The sequence below is a fragment of the Rhinopithecus roxellana genome, chromosome 4 (genome assembly GCF_007565055.1).
Source record: "Rhinopithecus roxellana isolate Shanxi Qingling chromosome 4, ASM756505v1, whole genome shotgun sequence".
In the NCBI taxonomy this organism is placed as follows: domain Eukaryota; kingdom Metazoa; phylum Chordata; class Mammalia; order Primates; family Cercopithecidae; genus Rhinopithecus; species Rhinopithecus roxellana.
Window position 1 is genome coordinate 7,679,883 of NC_044552.1, and position 24,029 is coordinate 7,703,911.

General features: G+C 39.7%; 1 protein-coding gene across 1 annotated transcript in view; it reads right to left on the reverse strand.

Moving 5' to 3' along the window:
• Positions 1-201: 201 nt before the first annotated feature.
• HIVEP1 (HIVEP zinc finger 1) overlaps positions 202-24,029 on the reverse strand; it is a 152,873-nt gene continuing 129,045 nt past the window's right edge. Inside the window, 2 exon segments of the mRNA XM_030928858.1 lie at positions 202-1,917; positions 3,250-3,740. Of these exon segments, the coding sequence (XP_030784718.1) occupies positions 739-1,917; positions 3,250-3,740 (1,670 nt within the window). The 3' untranslated portion in view covers positions 202-738.

Consider the following 24,029-nt stretch of genomic DNA (forward strand, 5'->3'; position numbering starts at 1 on the left):
TCACAAATAAAAAAAATAGGTCTCGCAGTTGTATGGATTTTAGTTACAGTTTCACATGGTAGAAAGGTGACTAAAGTCTCTGTTCACAAAAAAAAAACTAAGGGTTGAGGGGAATGTGGACAGAATGGAACCCAGAGCTATTTTCCAAATGCAGATCACTGATCACTGGATGATATAAAGAAGGCACAACTGAAGCAATGGTAAAGTCAGTAAACAATATTTTACTGAAACATTTCATAACACAGAAAATCTGTCTGAAGTGTAAAGTTACTGTCTTACATAAGGAGAACAGACCCATTTTCAAAGACTAATATGAATACAATAAATATGGAGTTTACATACTAATTTATACACAGAAACTCTGCCCCATAGCCATAAAATTTATATTTAAGCGTGGAACATATAATTTAATCATTTGATTTATTTGACAGGTCTTCCTTACTAAACACAAATAACTACCTGGTTTTCATATACATATATAATATATTTTTATGTATATAGATATTCAACAATCTGTACAGTTTCTAAACAGAAAGCTCCTAAAAGGCACAATTGTCTATACAACATGTACAAAAATGGCTGGAGCTGACACAAAACAACAATTATTGGTCAAAAGTTCATGATTGCACAAAGATTAGTCATGAGTTTATGTCAGAAAAATGTGCTTTAAAGAAAGGAGGGTTTTCAAAGAAACCTTTAAGTGTTATAAAAAAAAAAGGCAATAAAAAATAAAACCCATCAGGTCGCTATCACAAGCCTGTCCTCGTCATCATCACTGCTGACGTCGCTGAACTGCACCGTGGGCTGCCTCCGCGGCAGTGCTGTGGGCCTGGGCACCCGTCTGTCTGGAGAGACAGTCTGCTGGCCTGAGGGCTTTGTAAAAACGTCAGAATGTGCCTTCAGCAGAGGTTGGGACGTGGACACTGGTTGGCCCTGTACGGAAGCGAGTTCAGGCTTGGGCTTCACGTGATTTGCTGAGGCAGCCTTCTTTGTGTCCATTTTACTCAGGCTATCAAGCCTTGCATGGTCACCTGCAGGGGCAGGTGGATTCAGAACTTTTTTTGCGTTTTCCCGCTGGACTTTAGGTGACCCCTGAGGAGACTCGGTCCTGCTGACCTGGTTTGCACTGGCTACGGAAGTCTGCTTGGGTTGTGTCTCGCATGTTTTGCTTTGGGAAGCTGGCATTTCAGGAGCTCCCTGTGCATCGACGGCTACTTGACTGACTGAGGGGATTAAGGTAGGCAATGCTATGTTCAAGATCTGGAGACCTGGAATGTGTGCCTGAGGGGCGGGGCTGCTTTGTGAGGAAGGGTTTGCAGTCAGAACCTGCAGTCCGACAGCATTGAGAGCTAGTCCTGGTGGATGGACTTGTGGGGCCATATTTGCATTGGCTAGGCCTACAATATTGACGGTTTCCATGCTTAGCGAGGGGAGTGACTGTAAGCCTGGGGTACTTAGGTTCTGAAGGCCTGGCACGCGGATTTGGCCAATAGGAATACATGGCACAACACTGCTTAATTCAGCCACTCCAGCGGGGTTTGTAGTGCCAGACACTTCTGTGACCGTATCCCCGGGAGTACCCAAAGTTCTGTGAACGACACTGACAGCAGGGATCGTGAGCTGCACTGGTCCAGCCTGAAGGGGCACAAACGTGGAGTATGTGAGGCCAGCAGGTACCACGTGGATCCCCCCAACTGGAACCATATTATAAGGTGTCCTTGATTGCTGCTGGGAATGCAAAGGAAGGTGGCTAAACAAATGAGTGTGGGGAGAAGGCAGGCCTGGAGTCGGCTGTAGAGTTATTTGCTGCTTCTGTTCTTGAGGGTCAGGATGTGGTGAGGCCACAGAAGGCATCCCCGCTGCTGTCTGGGGGCTGTGCTCGGCTGTAGCAGGAGGAAGTCTTACAGGTGATGGGCTCTAAATGACAAGACAGAACAATCCTTTTATGACAGCTTTTTCGTAATCCCCGAGCTATAAAGCTAGTGCTAAATCTATTTCTTCACAATGAGATAAAAGTAAGCATATTTGCATTGATAAAAATGAAGTTTGCTGCAATGAAATTATTTTTCGATTTTTAAAAATAAGCTTCCAATTAAAAAATTATTACATCTTTAATTTCTTTCTTTCCCGGTAGAAATAATGGCGATACATCTTGTATAGTCTTTTGCATGTCTCAAGCAAATTTCCTGGATTTTGTCATATTGTAAACTGAGAAGTGGACACAGCTATATTCTTAAGCTGTTATTTTTGTTATTATTTCTGTTTCTGGCACCACTAGCTCCATCTTAGAGATTAAGAGTTATTGAGAAATTGAGATACAAGTTGGCTGTGACAACTCAATGGGGAAAAATGAAGTAAAGAATTATTTGTGAAGAGATGTTACTGAGAAAAAGGTCTCTGGCTGTTTGTCTATTAATTTGCAAGTTGATGAAATGTCAACTGAAAACCAGATTTCCAGGCACTGGTAAGTGTCTGAGAGGTTTTCGGATAGAGACGTTTATAGCATAATCTGTCACAGTTAGAAATAAATCCTATTGCAATATTCAATACATACTAGTAGAGAACTGTCAATGACAGAAGAATGTATTCCTCTAAGAATTAATCATTTGTCACAAAACAGCCAGAGGTAGAGCAGGGACTCACTTGCAGCACATGGAGCGTGACTTTTCAGAGGCCTGTGTCTGCCTTGAGCTAGTTCCCGGGCAGAAAGCTCTCCCAAGCTGCGGTAGCAATGTGATCATTCAAGCAAAGTGAACTTCTTGATGTGTTTTCGGGTCACATTAACTCTGCCATAGAAACTGGTGGCTGTCTTGCCAATGGGGGCAAAGTGCGAAATGTTTGGATAAGTCAGTGAAAACCCATCATCACATTAGCACCAGTGGAAAAACAGCTCAGAAGGGGCCAGCAGATAAATCAGTTGTGGAACTTGTGTTCACCACTGTCACTTTTTTTTTTTAATTTCAAAAATTTTTCAAAATGCAAATAAAAATAAGGGGGTATATTTTTCAAGAACCATTTGGTTCTTTCACAGAGTTACAATAAAATATCTGAACTGCTTAAAATACTCAACATGATTCCAAAGGACAAAAATGTCCTCTACCCTTAAATACAAGAAAAAAATAAAGCCAAACAGACTGATTTGAACTAAATAAATCACTTGGGTGCATTCTCTTCTTAAGCCATTAAGTTCTCCATATTTAATAAGTTAAAACGAAAAAGGAAATAAAAGAACAGCCGCCAATCATTTACCTGTGTTAAAGCAATAGCCTTTCCTGCCACAGAGCTTCTCAGAATTTCTTCTGACTCAGGGTAGTCCACAGACATCTGATGACACGGGGACCTGGAAGCGACTACAGATGGAATTGTGTCGTTTTCATCTCTCGAAGCACGCTGCCTGGCCTTCCCCGGAGAGAGTGTCTTCCTACTGTAGTCAGACTGTGCTGTGCTCAGGACAGTCATTTTGGTGAGCAATGCCCTGGGCAGAACGTCCATTGGGTCCGTGTGTACCCCAGAAAAGCAATCGGTGATCCTGACGTCCTCATCAGCACTCACCGAGTCCTGAAGGCTACTTCTAGATGGAAGGTGCTGCGGGCTGGCTGTGACTGAGGGCGCGGCTGACAGGACTGACTCCGCCTGGCTATCCTCATCATCGTCTTCATTTTCATTGTCATCCTCATCTGGGCCATCAGATTCTTCAAGATCATATCCAGATCGCTCATAACTGAATCTCTGTTTTTCATCTAATAAAAACAACCAAGAGAGTATGTGATGGAATGCTTTGCAAGTGAACAAATGCTATTTTTAAATTTTTTCATAGGTTTGGTAACTCTGTGAGGATTACAAAAGACAAGGACCCTGCCCACAACGAGCCTCCGCCCTGGCTGAGGAGAAGGCCCTGGGGAAGAACAAGACAGGTGGCCATCAGGATTCAGAGGAGGGCAGCTCTGCGGGAGGGGCCGGGTCAGGGATGAGGAATGGGAAATGACTCTCAGAAGGCGAATGAGGCAGGCGGAAGGTAATCAAGAAACACGGAAATGAAGGCCTTGAAAATCTTTAGAAAATCTTTAAAACACAACTGAACTACATATAAAATTAATAAAGAGTTCAAAGCAACTCTTTTCCTGAGCTTTTTCTCTATTTTGTATCTTCCTTTTACTGAACAAATTAAATCAAACACAAAAAGCTGGTGGCTGTTGGTATCTGTGAGCAAAATACATTTTCTTTAGATTTGAATAGTATCATAGATGAGGAAAGAAAAGGACTTTTATTTGAGGAATGTGGGCCCTTTCAAATTACTAGGCCCCAGAGAGGTATTAAGATGACACAGCAATCACATCCGAACCCCCACTTTACTGCAGCTGCTTCCCATTGCCACAGGTAGCTGTGAATTAACCTAGTCATGTGGCATCGGCCACCATACCCCACATTTTATAGCTTAACCATGGACAGGCACTCACTAATCACTGTTACTCCTGTAGATCAATGAGAATTCCTGACAGAACTGTCTAACAGTCTACTCGGTAATACTGCCCTCCTCCCCCGCCCTGTTTTTTTGTTTTTTGTTTTTTGTTTTTTTTTTCTTTTTGCCTTTAAAAATCTGCTGGTAACAAAGGCCAAGCAAGCAGTTTAGGTGAGTCATCTGGGCAGCTGTCCTTATTCTGGCTCAAGTCAACTCTTTCAGCCACACTTTGTGCTTTAGCTTCTTCTTTTGGTTGACACAGTCATGTTTCAATGGTCCTCCATGTCGTCATATTCACCTAATGTGTAAGCCTTCTTATTTACTGAGAGATGCTAACATTTGCTGTCAATTTCTGTGCTCTGATTCAACCCATTCCTCATAGAAAGGGGGATATTATCTAAAAGTCATTAGTATCAGCCTCATAACATCATGTGAAACTGAGTTTAACAAGGAATCTTCAAGATGACCCAGGAAATAGTTTCAGAAATCTCATAAGCTCATGTGGAACTTTTAAACTCTTCACATTTTCAAAATCTTGCAAATTAGAGGTTCTTTCCCGCAGAAAGTTTAATAAAATTTAGTTATGGGGGAGGAATGTCACTGAGATATAATAAAGATGACATTAGACTATGTACACAATTTAGCTGTGATACATTCTGCACTTACAGGTATTTTTTGAAGAGAGAAAAACATGTAAACATAGCAACAAGCAATAGGCCGCCTTTCCCAAATGGCCGAGACGTTAATATTTTACTACTTTTTCTTTGTATATGACAAAAATAAGTTCTTAGAGAAAAGTTTTAGAAGATCCATACAAAAGATTTGAGGGTGATTATTTCTAGGGGATGAAAAGAACTTGACATTTTACATTATTTATCACAAACGTGTGCTACTTTTATAATTAAAAAACTCAAAAGATGAAACATGCATTTAGATTCCGTTAGCATGTGATTTCATAAGCCTTTTGCTTTTAGGGTTCTACTGTTATGCTGTAAAATAAGTAATGAAATAAAATAATACCAAAGTATTGAATGGCTCTACGCTGGAGATAGAATGTGTGATTTCTGGGTAAATGCCCAGACTCCTGTGCCTCAGCTACTTCTCTACCTTGTCTGATGTTTGGCATTGTAAAACTCAAGTCATCCTCAATTTGACTTGAATTTGCCACATCAGTAGCAAATTAGGTATTTTTTGTTTGTTTGTTTTTTTTGGAGACGCGTCTTCTTTAAAGAAGTAAAATTTGTAAAAAGACTAGAGAGAACTGAATGACTAGGAGAATAAGTTACTGGAGAGAAAGGATGATTTCATTCAAGGCTGATCTTGCTGTAAAGTCTAACAAGGATGGGACTGTTTACGTTAAACACACACACACACACACACACACACACACACACACACACACACACGGCCTAACTTTAAACTTACAACTTTTTTCCAAACCCATCAATAAGCCAAGGTCCCAGATAATTAACAGCCCAAAATCTAAGGAAACACAAGCTTGCGTCACTGAGGGCAGACAAAACAGAACCCCGGTCAGGAGAGTCCTGCTCAAGTATCTGGTTAGAGTCAAGAGTGGGCTGCCAAGATTGTGTGAAACCTCTGGGGGTTACATTCTCCCACAGGATCCATGCCATGATCATCACTCAGGTGCTCACAGGAAGGTGCAGTAAGAAGTGTCCACTGCGTTCCAGATACTGGGGAGAGAAGCAGTAACCCAATAGGAGTGGCAAGGAACTACACCTGGAACCACCTCCCCTGTCTCCACCAGGAAAACAAAAGACTTACCCTGTGAGGACAAGGGCGGCACGCACTGTTGTCCTTAGGACACTGGTGAAAACTCACTGCAGTGTGGAAAGGGAACAGGAAAAACATACACACACAACCTGTCTCCTTGGGGAGGGACAGGATTACACAGAAACCCCTACAACACTTGGGGGAGGGGGAGGAGAACTGAGAAGGCCACAGCCCAGAAACCTAAGAAAATGGTGCAGGTACAAGACTGAATCTCAATCGGAACAGAGACAGCACCCCATCCTCCTCCTCACCCCCCAGTGCCAAGCTAAGGAGCTTAGAATTACAGGTAACAAAATAGTGCTTGGAGAGAAACAGGAGAACAAGAACGTGCAGAGAGACCCTTTCTGAGGTACAGTGCAAAAGGAAGACCTAAAACTAGAACTGAACAGGTGACGTTCTTGCGATCCAACCCCCAACCAAAACACAAAGTATCTCTACAGGAACGTGAAGGCTTTGCTGCAGTGAGGATAGCTGTAGTGACAACAAATCGCTCAAACCCAGCCCACTCCTAACTAGATAAACTCTAACTCCCACACTAAAGGCCTCTAGGAAGGAGAGGCATGCCCATTTCTAGGCATACAAACAATTTCCATGGGTCTCTACTGTCTTACACAAGATGTACAGCTTTCAACACAAGATATACAGCTTTCAACACAAAATTACAAGGCATACAAGAAGGCAAGAAAAAAAACATGCTTCAGAGAGACAAAGCAATCATAAGAACCACAGTGAGATATGACACCAATGTTAGAAATGACTGAGAATTTGAAGAAACGATGGTTAATATGCTGAAGGCTCTAAAGGGAAAGGTAGGCAATAACAGATGGGACTTTCAGCTGAGTGATGAAAACTACTACAAAGAATCCAATGAAAATGGTGCAAATAAAAAATACAGTCACAATACCAAGAAAACTGTCCAATCCAGAATTCTATGCCCATTGAAAATAATTTTCAAAGATGAAAGAGAAATACAGACTTTCTTAGAAACACAAAAACTGAGGGGATTCATTGCCAGCTGCTTGACCTAGTGGATAATAAACGTTAAAAGGAAGTTCCTCAGGCAGAAGGAACATAACGTCAGTCGGAGGCCCGGATCTACACAAAGAAACAAAGAATAGTGAAAACAGAATAAATGGGGACACAACTTTTTTTTCTTATTTTTTAATTGCTCTAAAAGATACCTGAATGTCTAAAACAATGTCCTGTGTGTTCATAGTAGATGTAAATGTAAAAAGGTATGGCCACAATAGCATAAAGGATGGAAAGGAGGAGCTGTGTATATACTGCAGTAAAGTCTATAGGCTCCATGTAAAGCAATGTAATATTATCTGAGGTAGATAACTACAATTTTTGAAGGTATAAATAGTAAGTCAGTTGAGGAAATAGAGCAGAATCATAAAAAACACTCGAGTAATACTAGAAAAGGCATCAAGAGAAAACTGAAACCCAAAAATGAAACAAAGAGAAAACAGCTGCCAATATGGTACATTTTAATCCAATTACACAAATAACAACATTAAAAGGGGTGGTCTAACACATAAATTAAAAGACAGAAATGACTAGGATTGAATAAAATGCAAGTCCCATGTATATACTGTATGTAAGAAATGCATTTTAAAATATTGATATAAAGACATAAATAGGTTGAAAATAAAAGTTTGGAGAAAGATACACTATAAATCAGTAACTAAAATACAGCTGCAGAAACTATACTAATATCAGACAAAGCGGACTTCAGAGCCAAGAATATCTGGAGGATAAACAGGAGAATTACATAATGATACAGGTCATCCCTATGGATGTAACAATCCTAAGTGTGTACCCAACAGAGCTTCAAAATCAATGAGTGGAAACTGAACAAAAATAAATAAATCCATAACCAGAGCTGAAGACTTCAATAATCCACTTTCGGTAACTGATGGAACATGTAATAAGAAAATCAGAAAGAACATAAGAGACGTGTAAAACACTATCAAGACCTAACAGACACTTATAGAAATGTTCCACTGAAGAGCAGAACATACCTTTCATGTAAGTGTATGTGGAACATTCACCAGTATATACCATATTCTGAGCTACAAAATAAACCTCAACTATTTTATATCAGTAGAAACCATACACAGTGTGTTTTTACATGAAAACAGAATTAAACCAGAAATCAACTAATTGGAAGATATCTGAAAAAACATCAAATTATTGCAGAATTAAAGAACACGTGCATGATACTGGTACAAGAACAGACACACAGATCAATGGAACAGAATAGAGAACTCAGAAATAAGACCGCACACCAGCAACCATCTGATCTTCAACAAACCTGACAAAAAGAAGTGATGGGGAAAAGAGTCCCTATTTAATAAATGATGCTGGGAAAACTGACTAGTCGTATGCAGAAAACTGAAACTGGACCCCTTCTTTACAATACATATAAAAAAATTAACTCAAGATGGATTAAAGACTTAAATGTAAAATGCAAAACTATGAAAATCCTTGAAGAAAATCTAGGCAATATCATTCAGGGTATAGGCACGGGCAAAGATTTTATGACGAAAATGCCAAAAGCAATTGCAACAAAAGCAAAAATTGCCAAATGGGGTCTACTTAAACTGCAGAGCTTCTGTACAACAAAAGAAACTATCAGAGTGAACACACAACCTACAGAATGGGAGAAAGTTTTCACAATCAACCCATCTGACAAAGGTCTAATATCCAGAGTCTACAAGAAACTTAAACAAATTTATACGACAAAAAAAACACCTGATTTAAAAACGGGCAAATGACACGAACAGACACTTCTCAAAATAACACATACATGTTGCAGCCAACAAACATGAGGAAAAGCTCAACATTGCTGATCATTAGAGAAATGCAAATCAAAACCACAATGAGATACCATCTCAGGCCAGTCAGAATGGCTATTACTAAACTGTCAAAAAATAACAGATGCTGGAGAGGTTGCAGAGGAAAAGGAATGCTTTGACACTGTTGGTGGGAGTGTAAATTAGCTCAACCATTGTGCAAGACACTGTGGAAATTCCTCAAAGACCTAGAACTCTGAAGAAATACCATCTGACCCAGCAATCCCATTACTGGGTATATACCCAAAGGAACAGAAATCATTTTATTATAGAGATACTTGCATGCATGTTCATTCATAATAGCAAAGACATGGAATCAACCTGAATGCCCATCAATGATAGACTGGATAAAGAAAATGTGGTACATGTACACTATGGAATACTATGCAGCCATAAAAAGGAATGAGATCATATCCTTTGCAGGCACATGGATGGATTTGGAAGCCGTCATCCTCAGCAAACTAACGCAGGAAGAGAAAACCAAATACTGCATATTTTCACTTATAAGTGGGAACTGAACGATGAAAACACATGGATACATTGGGGGGAACAATACTCACTGGGGCCTGTCTGTTGGGGGATGATGGGAATGTGCTGGGAGAACATCAGGAAGAAATGCTGGGCTTAATACCTAGATGATGAGATGATCTGTGCAGCAAACCACCATGGCACACGTTTACCTATGTAACAAACCTGCACATCCTGCACATGTACCCCTGAACTTAGAAGTTGAAGGAAAAAAAAAAAAAAAAAAAAAGAACACATCTCTAAATATCATTGGGTTAATGAGAAAGTCTCAAAAATGTCAAATATTTTCAACTGGATGAAAATTAAACATTCAAACTTTGTGGGACGTAACTAATGCAGTGGTCAGTGGGAAATTTATCATATTCAACACTTTCATTAGAAAAGAAGAAGGCTCTCAGATAAATCTAAATTTTCAGTTTTAGAAATCAGAAAAAGACGATCAGCCGGGCGCGGTGGCTCAAGCCTGTAATCCCAGCACTTTGGGAGGCCGAGACGGGCGGATCACGAGGTCAGGAGATCGAGACCATCCTGGCTAACATGGTGAAACCCCGTCTCTACTAAAAAGTACAAAAAACTAGCCGGGTGAGGTGGCGGGCACCTGTAGTCCCAGCTACTCGGGAGGCTGAGGCAGGAGAATGGCATGAACCCGAGAGGAGGAGCTTGCAGTGAGCTGAGATCCGGCCACTGCACTCCAGCCTGGGCGACAGAGCAAGAGACTCCGTCTCAAAAAAAAAAAAAAAAAAAAAAAAGAAAAAGAAGATCAAACTAAACTCAAAGCAAGGCAAGGGAAGAAAATAATAAAAATGAGAACCAAAACAATGAAACTGAAAAAAGAAAAATAGAGAAAGGCAATGAAACTAAAAGCTGGGTTGTTGGAAACATTCTCTGGTAACACTAGCCAAGAAAGAAAGAGAGAAGATACAAATTACCAACATTAAAAAAGAAAGGGGGGATAAACATACACTTTTTAAAAAAAATTATTATACCTTAAGTTCAGGGACACATGTGCAGAACGTGCAGGTTTGTTACATAGGTATACATGAGCCATGGTGGTTTGCTGCACCCATCAACCCGTCATCTAGGTTTTAAGCCCTGCATGCATTAGGTATTTGTCCTAATGCTCTCCCCCTCCCCTTGTCCTCCACCCCTCGCAGACCCAGGTGTGTGATGTTCCCTTCCCTGTGTCCATGTGATGAACATACAATTCTATGCATTTGCCAAAAACCACATACTATACACCATAAAGTAAATTTTGTTGTAAGTAAATAAAAACAGAATCCATTAGGATGTGGGGTGAACCTAAGAAGAATGCAGGCTGAGACAGATGGCTCTGACTGCAGCTGCATGAATGGCACAGCCACGCTAAGGGCATGGAAAGTAAGGTCCTGTCCCAGGTAACCTTGGCAAAGAGGGTTTTGACTGGAGACAGTGAAGGCTAGAGACAAGAATGGCACACACTGCACTGTAATTTTAAATCTGTTTCTTACAGGAGTAAAGGTAAGGATTTTTGAAACTATTTGTATATTAGAACTGAGCAAATATGTAAACATACTGTAGGTGCGAACCAGGTTTCTCACTGTGGGTGAAGAAGAGAAGGAAATGGAGAAGACTAGAATAAATTTAGTGGTGCTGGACTGGAAGTTATCGGTATGGATTCATGTCTTCACTTGTATATATAGAATACACATGTACACTGCAACCTCTACCTCCCAGGTTCAAGTGATTCTCTTGCCTCAGCCTCCTGAGTAGCTGAGATCACAGGCGCCCACCACCATGCCTGGCTAATTTTTGTACTTTTAGTAGAGACGGGGTTTCACCATGTTGGTCAGACTAGTCTCGAACACCTGACCTCAAGTGATCTACCAGCCTCGGCCTCCCAAAGTGCTGTGATTACAGCCATGAGCCACTGCGTCCGGCCCGCTTTAGGGTCTTTTACTCTGCTGATACCACTATTCTCTCAGATAAGCTTGCACAACAAGCACCTCCCTATTAGCCTCAGAGTCAAATCAAGACTTCTCACAAGTACCTTCTGTCTTCCTATTGTTTAATAGGACACTATCAATTCTTGAAATCAATTTCAATACTTCTATTGGTTAACTTGGAAGCACAGGAAATTTCACCCCAATGCACTCTAACCTATATACACATTTTAAATTCTTAGTACCTAAAAGTGCTCTTATCTTGTATCTATTTTTTTTTTTTTTTGCATTTCTTATTCTATTGTACATATGCTGACTAAATGGCTCTATTCCGGTTGCAGCCATCCATAGCCTGGATCCTCAGTTAGCGCCACTCTGTACAAACCAATACTATTTGATCATAATTAAAACAAGGACTAATTAAGGAGTTGACTTTTTCTCTGACAACGATTTAAAACATGAAAAATGCAGTTAATTTCTTTTAAAGTGTTGAGCCCACAGCTCATAAATGTCAGAGCTGAGATTCAAACCCATGTTAGTCTACACCTAGATATTCCACATTCAATCACATTTTAAAAAGGTAACCACAAAATCATCAGAAAGGTCAATAATGAATTATAGTCAATAAGCTACCTTATAAATATGCATGAATTCAATGTTTGTAGGTACAGACAAGAAAAGCGTCATAGAATTATTTGATTACAAGTAACAGAATATATAAAATGTAGTCCCCAAGGGGAATGGAAATTGAACTTTGAAAATTTCGAATATACTGCATTATATAAAAGTTTAACAATCAGTTATATATTTCAAATTGTTATTAACATATATATTTTTCAAGAAGCATGCTGATTTCTTTTTTAGTATATGCAAATAATAGGAATAATTTAAAACAAACACCATATTTTTTGATGTATGTAAAAACTATTTGGAGTGTAAAACTATTTGGCTCCATTTTAATCTGATTTTGCCTTGATTATATCCAATTTCAGGTCAGGATTAGCAGTCTCGGTGAGAAGACACACAGGGTGGCTTCTCTGCACCCTTCTCCCCTCCTGGACGAGCCACACGCCTGTAGCTTGGAGAGGATGTAGGAGGGGCTGGGATTGCTTTCCTGGGTTTCTTTCACGGAGATAAGCACAGAACGATGTTTCTGTCTCTGAATACATGGTATCTGAAATCTCTGCTACAGGAGACCACTGTCAAAGTTTAAAAACCTGCAAATGAACTTTGAATCATTACATATTTGTTAAACAGTACTGATACTCTGGGTAACAGAGAAAAGATAAAATGGGTAGCTTAAGTGAACAGAAGACAATGGTATCCTTTTAAATATCCATGGCACCAAAACAAAGCACAGACAACTCTGCTCTCTGTTTGGATTCATACAAATAAAAGTCCTTTATATACTTCCCTGTCCCCCTTAACTTCTGCCCCTGACCCCCAAACAAGACTACTGCTGCCGAATCAAAAGTTGTACTGATATAAGACCCAGAAAGGAAAAGTGCCTTGCCTGTGAACAGCAAGCCTGTGAGGACAAGAACAAGGACTTGTCATGGACTCAAAACACTTGTCACATATGACTCTGTGATACTGCTCACTTTGCTGCTGCATGTTACTTAATGTAATAACTATGATACTATGTTGAGTAACTGTTTTTTTTTGTTGTCTTCTTTTGTTTTTTTGGTTTTTTTTTTTGAGATGGAGTCTCAGAGTCTTGCTCTGTCACCCAGGCTTGAGTGCAGTGGCATAATCTCGGCTCGCTGCAACCTCTGCCTCCCAGGTTCAAGCTATATTCCTGCCTCAGCCTCCCGAGTAGCTGGGATTACAGATGCCCATCACCACGCCTGGCTCATTTCGGTATTTTTAGTAGAGATGGGGGTTCACGTGTTGTCCAGGCTGGTCTCGAGCTCCTGACCTCAGGTGATCCACCTGCCTCAGCCTCCCAAAGTGCTGGGATTACAGGTGTGAGCCACTGTGCCCGGCCTGATTAACTGTTATATCAGGGATTGGCAAACTATGGTCACCAGCTAAATGTGGCTCTCCACCGGTTCTTGTGAATAAAGTTTTACTGGAACACAGCCAGGCTCATTTGTTTACATACTGTCTATGGCTGCTTTTGTGCAACAATCACAGTTACAGTATTCATGACAGAGAATATGTGGCTTGCAAAGCCTAAAATATTCACTATCCAGCCGTTGACATAAAAAGTTTGCCAACATCTATGCCACACCACCCTCCATGTTTAAACCTAACGACCACCCCATGACAGAGTTGATACCACACCCATCGTCCACAAGGAAGTTAAGATGCTTGTACTGTGTATGATTAGAACGCATCAAAGCCAGGATTCAAAAACAGGTTTCTATGAACTTAAGAGCCCTGTCATTATGCCAGTAAGATATACTGCCTTTCTATTACAATTGCTCCTTTCTTGGTGTGTATAATACAGACTAATACTTCAGGAGTGTAAGCACTGTGGCTTACCCCTTTGCAGCCATCAGAGACTCTAGAACAGACCTAAAGAATCTATGTTTGCTTAGCAAATTCATAAATGGTCCAAAAAGTTCCATTTAATTATGTCCTCCCAGACACATTCCCCTCTCATTATAAACAAATGTTTCCAACACTCAATAAAATTTTATATCAGCACAAGATTAATTCCTTTATTTTCTGTGAATTTCAATTCATGAGGGAAAAAGGAGGCATATAATGTAGCAACATTTTTGTCAAAAGTAAAGGTTTTGATAAATTTATGTCAAACAACTTCCCTAAAGATATATCTTAAAAGTTATCATTTGAAGATGAGTCAGGTGAACTGCGACCTGCCTGCCCACTGCTGCCAGAGAGTGACACCTGCTGGAAGAGTCGGAGTCGCAAAAGCAGGAGGGACTCCCTGAGAGAAGGGAGCCCCCGAGGGTAGTAGCAACCAGGCCCACCTACACTCAGTAGCAACCTTCTTTTGTTGTTGAAGTTTGCCTGTTTTTGCTCTTCACAAATGTTTAAAAACATTACTCTGAAAGCCAGAAAAACAATGGCAACCTAGGGAAAATTTTTTTTTAAAGAACGTGAATACAATAATATATATATTTTAAAGATAAAAACCCATTAAAAAACATAATGGGGCAGAGTTTAATGTTTGTTAACTTTAGGAAGTAAAGCAAAAGACTGTGTCATATGTGTGTCATTCAAAATAATATTAGCACTGCTTTAAGTAGAAATCCTAAAGCCTATTATGGTTTCATATTCTACACATGGAAGTGTTTCTTAAAAACAGTAATAATGTGTTCTATAAAAATCCCGATGATAATATATTCTACAGGTTTCATTTCGAAAAAAAGCTTTGCTAGTAATTTTTAAAAATTCACTTAAATTATTTTTAAGAGTAAATGTGATACAGGTTTTAAAACCTGTGATCAAACATCATTCTTTACTGTAAGAACTGAAACTCCAACAAGAATAATGTTTCTCACTGCACTTCATCATATTAAACGGTTCTCCTAGCTGGCAGCTGAGGGTACACATTAACATTCCTTGCATTGAAGTCCGGCATTTGTTGACGAAAACATTCTTCGGATCAAAGGATGAAAAGCAAATTGCTGGCGGCATGATTTTTGACACAAAAGGTGAAAACTAAAATGTAGTCACTAATACTCCAAGAACACAAGAACAAAATTCCTGAGGCTATACCATGTTTTATGGCAAGAAAACAAGGGAATGTGCAGTGGAGCTGAGGGATTAGGCTTCCCATGGGCATTTCTTATCATTGCAGCTCAAGTTGCTAGTTTTAAACTAAATAGAAACTTCTTTTAAATGCCTAATGTCCACATTTTAATGGCTGGCTTACAAAAATGTATAATTTCTCCTGCTTCATTAAAAGCAAACGTTTCCCAACATCCCCTAATTTATTCCACTGAGAATTAGAACATGAATTCCATCTGCTAAAAGATAAGACAGGTAGCCACACAGCCTGCTGTTGCTAAGGGTGGTAAAGAATTCAGAAGGGGTCTGTGGCCTTTCATCACATCATTTTCACATCACCCTTTAATGAGCACTCTTTATCAACCAGGGACCAGGCACAATATGATGGTGAATGATAACCTGGGTATGGTGTGGTTGGCAGAGTAGAAAACAGGTCTAGGATCCTTAAAGGGAAAAGACTGAAGATAATGCCTGGAAAACACTGACATTAATTAGAAAGAAATCTGGAGAAAACCTTGAGTGAAAAACAAAACAATGCACACGTAAGGGAGTAACTCAGCACAAACACAGCGTTAAGATCTGGGCTTTTTCCAGAACGCTATGAGCTGACCGAGATATTACCAAGTGGTAATGGTGTTTAAAAAATAAATACTATACTGGGGTGCTTTGTAGTAACACTGTCTGACTGCCTCTAAGCGTTCAGCACGTTTTGTTTAATGAATAAAAGCTCAGAGACATTTCCTGGTGATGATTACATTTATGCTACAGAAAATATCTATTAAATGACTAAGCCCCCAAATGTGTTCCACAAACCTAAAAACACAATCCTTAGGTTTCTGGGTGCCGTTCTGCAAACTCTGGCAGGGGTTGTGACTTTTTAGATTTACAATCAGGTCTCCCAAATTTTGTCCTTTATAAAAAAGGTTTACTCCATTTCCCATGTCAGAGATCATCAAGACTCAAACATATAAGGCATGTTCTTACATATCCTATTAGTATCAATTAAGTACACGTCACTTTCAGAAAAGCATGCCGAGTCTAATATTCCCTCTTCACATGCTGCAGGACCCCACTTTGATGTCACCACCACCCTGTTGTTAGGAAACAGGAAGTGTGCCTACCAAAACAGAGAAGACAACTTTCATATCGATCAAGACTTGATGTTCCACAGCACTGGTTCCTGAAAAGACACGTGGCTCCTGATGTGGGCCATCTTTCTTTCAGCACTAAATCTAACAGTCACCTATAATCTGTTAGCATGATGAAACAACATACTTCGACTGTGCTTGTGAGAACCAAAGGAATAAAGGAGTTTGCTGAGTTATTTTGGATTTTCAGTTTTCATATAGCTAGACCAGACATCCCTTGGTAACTGCAGGTGTGAAGACATAATGAAAGGTGTCTGAAAAGCCACCAAAGTCACTATATTTGGAATAAAAGAGGCTGACTTTGATACCTGCTGCGGCACCTTACTGCTGGGAAAACCAGAGGATTTTCCTGAATTTCTCCTGTTGACACACAGCGAATGAAATCCCAGTGTGGTTTCTAGCAGTCTATTTGTGTAGCAGGACTAATATTCGAATTATGTTAGATTAAGATGAGAGATGGTATCAAGACCCCATGATACCATAAAAGGTTGTTCACCATTAAAAGGAAAAGACAGCAAGTTTATGTGTTAAAAGATCCCACATTACACGATACAGTGTTCTCACTTATCCTCATTTACTGGGCTAAGAAAATGGAGAACACTGTCAGGCAGGACTCTCAAGAATGGCAAAGGCTCTACATAGTGGCTCACTTCTCAAAAGGAGCTGCTGCCAAGAGCCTGATCCCCAAGAGGGGCAGGTGCCCCCTATGATGAGGGAGGTGGAGATGCGTCGGGGTGTGAAGAGAACACAGGGGAGAACCAGGCACATGAGTTCACTCGACAGTGGCCTCCAGGCCTCCCTAGCTTTGTTTTGCTGGGCTGTCCACTTCAAAACTTGAAACTGTAGTACCAGAAACATTTATTCTCCTTCATCATGTTTTAAGTCAGCCACTTCTTCTACTCCTACTGTATGTCTAATATAGTAATCATTTGCATTTTCCCTTGGAAAATAGTAAAATGAAACACTTTATAATACATTGCTCTCTTTATAACATCCTTACAGAGTTGATTGGGGCAAGGTTTTAAAACATATCAGCAGCGTTAAAGCAGGACAAGTCGAGGCCTTATCTTTTACCAGAGGCTATTCTGTGGTGAAAGTTCTAACACCACAGTGATCCTGGGCCAGAGCAAAAACTAATTCCAGGGGAAATAATGCTTCCTAGTTTAATAAATTGATAGCGATATTTCCAAATTAGTCATTATACATTTATACACAGACATAAAAAACAGGGTATCACAAGGGAAAATCATTTCAGACTTTCCATCCAAACTGTTAAACTCCATCTGGTGGAGAATGAGAGAGGCTGAAGTCCTGAGTCCTGAGGTACTTCTTTTAGAAAACACTCATCTACCCAGAAAAAAGGCTTTTGCTCTGTGAGAATATTAATACTATTGTTGCCGAATGGATCATCCACTTAAGGAAACATGGTTCTTTCTGTCATTACTGTCTAAATTCCCACTACAAAACACAACTGCAGCAACAGCAAAAAAAAAAACAAACAAACAAACAACAAACCTCAACAAGGAAAATTCAAGGGTCACAGATTAAAAGCCCTAGTATCTTTTATCTTGTCTCCAGAACATTTGAGAATATAACCCATGATAAAAGTCAGATATATGTGGTCCTAAAAGGGCAATGGCTTTAAACAACTTCAGTTCAGACTTTTGTAGTCAAAGAAACACCGTTATGTGTCACTATTTAGAAAAATTAAAATACTCAAGAATCCTATCTAAAAAATAATAGTTTTCAAGTGTCAGAACATGAAGAAATGGGTATAAACTGACACGACAGGGGTGTTCATTGTATCCAGGCCCAGTGAGTAGAGTTTAAACCTGCAATGGCAGCTCTCATGCTGAAACTCCCCTGCATAGCATCTATTCTATTACTTGTCCGCCAGCCCGCCTCCCAGCCTTGGGCCCTGTGGAACTCTCTTGTTTTTCTGTCCCATTCACACACTTATACCCTATCCCTTTTCCCCAACCTTTGTGTGTCTTTGGCCAAGCAACTCCTTGGTCTAGAATGCTTGCCCGTCCTTTCCCCTCTCACCACCAGTCTTCCAAATGAAGCAGTGTAGGGATAAATAAATTCCTTCCCTTCTTTCTGGGACCACTTTGGCCATCACTAGTCTTTCCCTGATTTTAGCCTTGGGAAGTGAACCTTGCCAAATCTGGGCTCATGCCACATCACAGCCATCGGCCAGGAGCTCCTGGACGACAGTAACTGTGCACACACTGAATAGGTGCCGAAGTGATATATTAAAAAAAAAAAAAATCAATCAAAAAGAGAATAAACTTTTCTCCTCTGAAACTATTAAAAAACAGAACAGATCTTTACCAACCTGGAAAGATCATTACTGAGGATGAGAACACGGAATAGTGAAAAAACTTGGGTTATCTTCTAGTCATCTGATCCAATGCCCAATAAATAACAAATTAACAAACAAATGCCATTATCATGTTAACAATACCTATACTGACTTTGGCCATATAACATAAACACTATTTATAAGTAAAGGTATCAAGTAGCACAGCTACCATTTGATTTTAGTGAAGGAATTTAATGAAAAATGATTATATCTAATTACTATCATTATTATTTTTTTGAGATGGAGTTTAGTTCTTGTTGCCCAGGCTGGAGTGCAATGGCGCAATCTCGGCTCACCACAACCTCCGCCTCCTGGGTTCAAGCGATTCTCCTGCCTCAGCCTCCCGAGTAGCTGGGATTACAGGCATACGCCATCATGCCCAGCTAATTTCTGTATTTTTAGTTGAGGCAGGGTTTCTCCATGTTGGTCAGGCTGGTCTTGAACTCGCGACCTCAGGTGATCCACCTGCCTTGGCCTCCCAAAGTGCTGGGATTACAGGTGTGAGCCAATGCGCCCAGCCGACTATATCTAATTCTAAAATTAATAATACTGAATTATTTCCTAGATTATAGAAAGCTGCTGCCAAGAACAGATTATACTGTCCTTTTTTAAAAAAGGTTTACCCCAATTCCCATGTCAGAGATTATCAAGATTCAAACATATGAAACATGTTCTTACACATCCTATTAGCATCACTTAAGTATATGTCACTTTCAGAAAAGCATGCTGAGTCTAATATTCCTTCTTCACATGCTGCAGGACTACAGATTTTAGAGTTTTTTTCTAGTAATTCAATAAACAACTATTTATTACCTACTATTTGCCAGGCACAATCCTAAGGAGCTGAAGATACAGCAGCAAGCAAAACATCATCTTTGCCCTTATATAATTTATTTTCTAGTTGGAATAAACAGATAATGAACACACACAAACGTCTCTGGTAGTGGTAAGTGCTATGAGGAAAAAGAAAACAGAGTAAGGGCATAAGTGATGCTAGCAGTAAGAGGGTGAGGTGCCTTTTGTTTCTACATACATATTTATATTTACATATATTTATATTCAGGAAGGCCCCACTAATCAAGGGACATCTGCTAGAAAGCTGAAGGCAGGGTGGTGTAAGTCTCACAGTATCTGGTAGAGGGCATTCTTTTTTGTTATTTTTTTTTATACTTTAAGTTCTAGGGTACATGTGCACAACGTGCAGGTTTGTTACATAGGTATACATGTGCCATGTTGGCTTGCTGCACCTATTAACTCGTCATTTACATTAGGTATTTCTCCTAATGGTATCCCTCCCTCAGGCCCCTACTCCATGACAGGCCCCGGGGTGTGATGTTCCCCTCCCTGTGTCCAAGTGTTCTCATTGTTTAATTCCCACCTATGAGTGAGAACATGTGGTGTTTGGTTTTCTGTCCTTGTGACAGTTTGCTCAGAATGATGATTTCTAGCTGCATCCAAGTCCCTGCAAAGGACATGAACTCATCCTTTTTTATGGCTGCATGGTATTCTATGGTACATATGTGCCATATTTTCTTAATCCAGTCTATCACAGAAGGACATTTGGGTTGGTTCCAAGGTTTTGCTATTGTGAATAGTGCTGCAATAAACATACGTGTGCATGTGTGTTTATAGTAGCATGATTTATAATCCTTTCGGTATATACCCAGTAATGGGATTGCTGGGTAAGATGGTATTTATAGTTCTAGATCCTTGAGGAATTGCCACACTGTCTTCCACAATGGTTGAACTAGTTTACACTCCCACCAACAGTGTAAAAGCGTTCCGATTTCTCCACATCCTCTCCAGCATCTGTTGTTTCCAACTTTTTAATGATCACCATTCTAACTGGTGTGAGATGGTATCTCACTGTGGTTTTGATTTGCATTTCTCTGATGACCAGATGACCAGTGATGATGAGCATTTTTTCATGTGTCTGTTGGCTGCATAATGTCTTCTTTTGAGAAGTGTCTGTTCATATCCTTTGCCCACTTTTGGATGGGGTGTTTTTTTCTTGTATATTTGGTTAAGTTCTCTGTAGATTCTGGATATTAGCCCTTTGTCAGATGGGTAGATTGTAAAAATTTTCTCCCATTCTGTAGGTTGCCTGTTCACTCTGATGGTAGTTTCTTTTGCTGTGCAGAAGCTTGTTAGTTTAATTAGATCCCATTTGTCAATTTTGGCTTCTGTTGCCATTGCTTTCAGTGTTTTAGTCATGAAGTCCTTGCCCATGCCTAGGTCCTGAATGGTATTGCTTAGGTTTTCTTCCAGGGTTTTTATGGTTTTAGGTCTAACATTTACGTCTTTAATCTATCTTGAATTAATTTTTATATAAGGTGTAAGAAAGGGATCCAGTTTCAGCTTTCTACATATGGCTAGCCAGTTTTCCCAGCACCGTTTATTAAATAGGGAATCCTTTCCCCCTTTCTTGCTTTGGTCTGATTTGTCAAAGATCAGATGGTTGTAGATGTGTGGTGTTATTTCTGAGGCCTCCATTCTGTTCCACTGGTCTACATATCTGTTTTGGTACCAGTAGCATGCTGTTTGGTTACTGTAGCCTTGTTATAGTTTGAAGTCAGGTAGCATGATGCCTCCAGCTTTGTTCTTTTGTTTAGGACTGTCTTGGCAATGTGGGCTCTTTTTTTCCAATTCTGTGAAGGAAGTCATTGGTAGCTTGATGGGGATGGCATTGAATCTATAAATTACCTTGGGCAGTATGGCCATTTTCATGATATTGATTCTTCCTATCCATGAACATGGAATGTTCTTCCATTTGTTTGTGTCCTCTTTTATTTTGCTGAGCAGTGGTTTGTAGTTCTCCTTGAAGAGGTCCTTCGCATCCCTTGTAAGTTGGATTCCTAGGTATTTTAATCACTTTTTAGCAATTGTGAATGGGAGTTCACTCGTGATTTGGCTCTCTGTTTGTCTGTTATTGGTGTATAGGAATGCCTGTGATTTTTGCACAATGATTTTGTATCCTGAGACTTTGCTGAAATTGCTTATCAGCTTAAGGAGACTTTGGCCTGAGATGATGGGGTTTTCTAAATATACAATCATGTCATCTGCAAACAGGGACAATTTGACTTCTTCTTTTCCTAATTGAATATCCTTTATTTTTCTCTTGCCTGATGGCCCTGGCCAGAACTTCCAACACTATGTTGAATAGGAGTGGTGACAGAGGGCATCCCTATCTTGTGCCAGTTTTCAAAGGGACTGCTTCCAGCTTTTACATTCAGTATGATATTGGCTGTGGGTTTGTCATAAATAGCTCTTATTATTTTGAGATACATTTCATCAATACCTAGTTTATTGAGAATTTTTAGCATGAAGGGCTGTTGAATTTTGTTGAAAGCATTTTCTCCATGTATTGAGAGGATAATGTGTTTTTTGTCACTGGTTCTGTTTATGTGATGGATTGTTTATTGATTTGTGTATGTTGAACCAGCCTTGCATCCCAGGGATGAAGCCAACTTGATCGTAGTGGATAAGCTTTTTGATGTGCTGCTGGATTTGGTTTGCCAGTATTTTATTGAAGAATTTCACTTTGATGTTCATCAGGGATATTGGTCTAAAATTCTCTTTTTTTGTTATGTCTCTGCCAGGCTTTGATATCAGGATGATACTGGCCTCATAAAATGAGTTAGGGAAGATTCCTTCTTTTCCTATTGATTGGAATAGTTTCAGAAGGAGTGTACCAGCTCCTCTTTGTACCTCTGGTAGAATTCCGCTATAAATCCGTCTAGTCCTGAACTTTTTTTGGTTGGTAGCCTATTAATTATTGCCTCAATTTCAGAACCTGTTATTGGTCTATTCAGAGATTCCACTTCTCCCTGGTTTAGTCTTGGGAGGGTGTATGCGTCCAGGAATTTATCCATTTCTTCTAGTTTCTCTAGTTTATTTGCATAGAGGTGTTTATAGTATTCTCTGATGATAGTTTGTATTCTGTGGGATCGGTGGTGATATCCTCTTTATCATTTTTTATTGCATCCATTTGATTCTTCTCTCTTTTCTTCTTTATTAGTCTTGCTAGCAGTCTATCAATTTTGCTGATCTTTTCAAAACACCACCTCCTGGTTCATTGATTTTTTTCAAGGGTTTTTTTGTGTCTCTATCTCCTTCAGTTCTGCTCTGATCTTAGTTATTTCTTGCCTTCTGCTAGCTTTTGAATTTGTTTGCTCTTGCTTCTCTAGTTCTTTTAATTTTGATGTTAGGGTGTCAATTTTAGATCTTTCCCGCTTTCTTTCATGGGCATTTAGTGCTATACATTTCCCTCTACACACTGCTTTGAGTGTGTCCCAGAGATTCTGGTATGTTGTGTCTTTGTTCTCATTGGTTTCAAAGAACATCTTTATTTCTGCCTTCATTTCGTTATGTACCCAGTAGTCATTCAGGAGCACATTGTTCAATTTCCATGTAGCTGTTCAGTTTTGAGTGAGTTTCTTAATCCTGAGTTCTAATTTGATTGCACTGTGGTCCGAGAGACAGTTTGTTGTGATTTCTGTTCTTTTACATTTGCTGAGGAGTGCTTTACTTCCAACTATGTGGTCAATTTTAGAATAAGGGTGATGTGGTGCTGAGAAGAATGTATATTCTGTTGATTTGGGGTGGAGAGTTCTGTGGATGTCTTTTAGGTCTGCTTGGTGCAGAGCTGAGTTCAAGTCCTGGTTATCCTTGTCAATCTTCTTCGTCAATCAATCTTCGTTGATCTAATATTGACAGTAGGGTGTTAACGTCTCCCATTATTGTTGTGCGGGAGTCTTAAGTTTCTTTGTAGGTCTCTAAGGACTTGCTTTATGAATCTGGGTGCTCCTATATTGGGTGCATTTAGGATAGTTAGCTCTTCTTGTTGAATTGATCCCTTTACCATTATGTAATAGCCTTCTTTGTCTCTTCTGATCTTTGTTGGTTTAACGTCTGTTTTATCAGAGACTAGGATTGCAACCCCTGCTTTTTTTTTTTTGCTTTCCATTTGCTTGGTAGATCTTCCTCCATCCCTTTATTTTGACTCTATGTGTACCTCTGCATGTGAGATGGGTCTCCTGAATACAGCACACTGATGAGTCTTGACTCCTTATTCAATTTGCCAGTCTGTGTCTTTTAATTGAGGCATTTAGCCCATTTACATTTAAGGTTAATATTGTTATGTGTGAATTTGATCCTGTCATTAAGATGTTAACTGGTTATTTTGCCCATTAGTTGATGCAGTTTCTTCCTAGCATTGATGCTCTTTACAATTTGGCAAGTTTTTGCAGTAGCTGG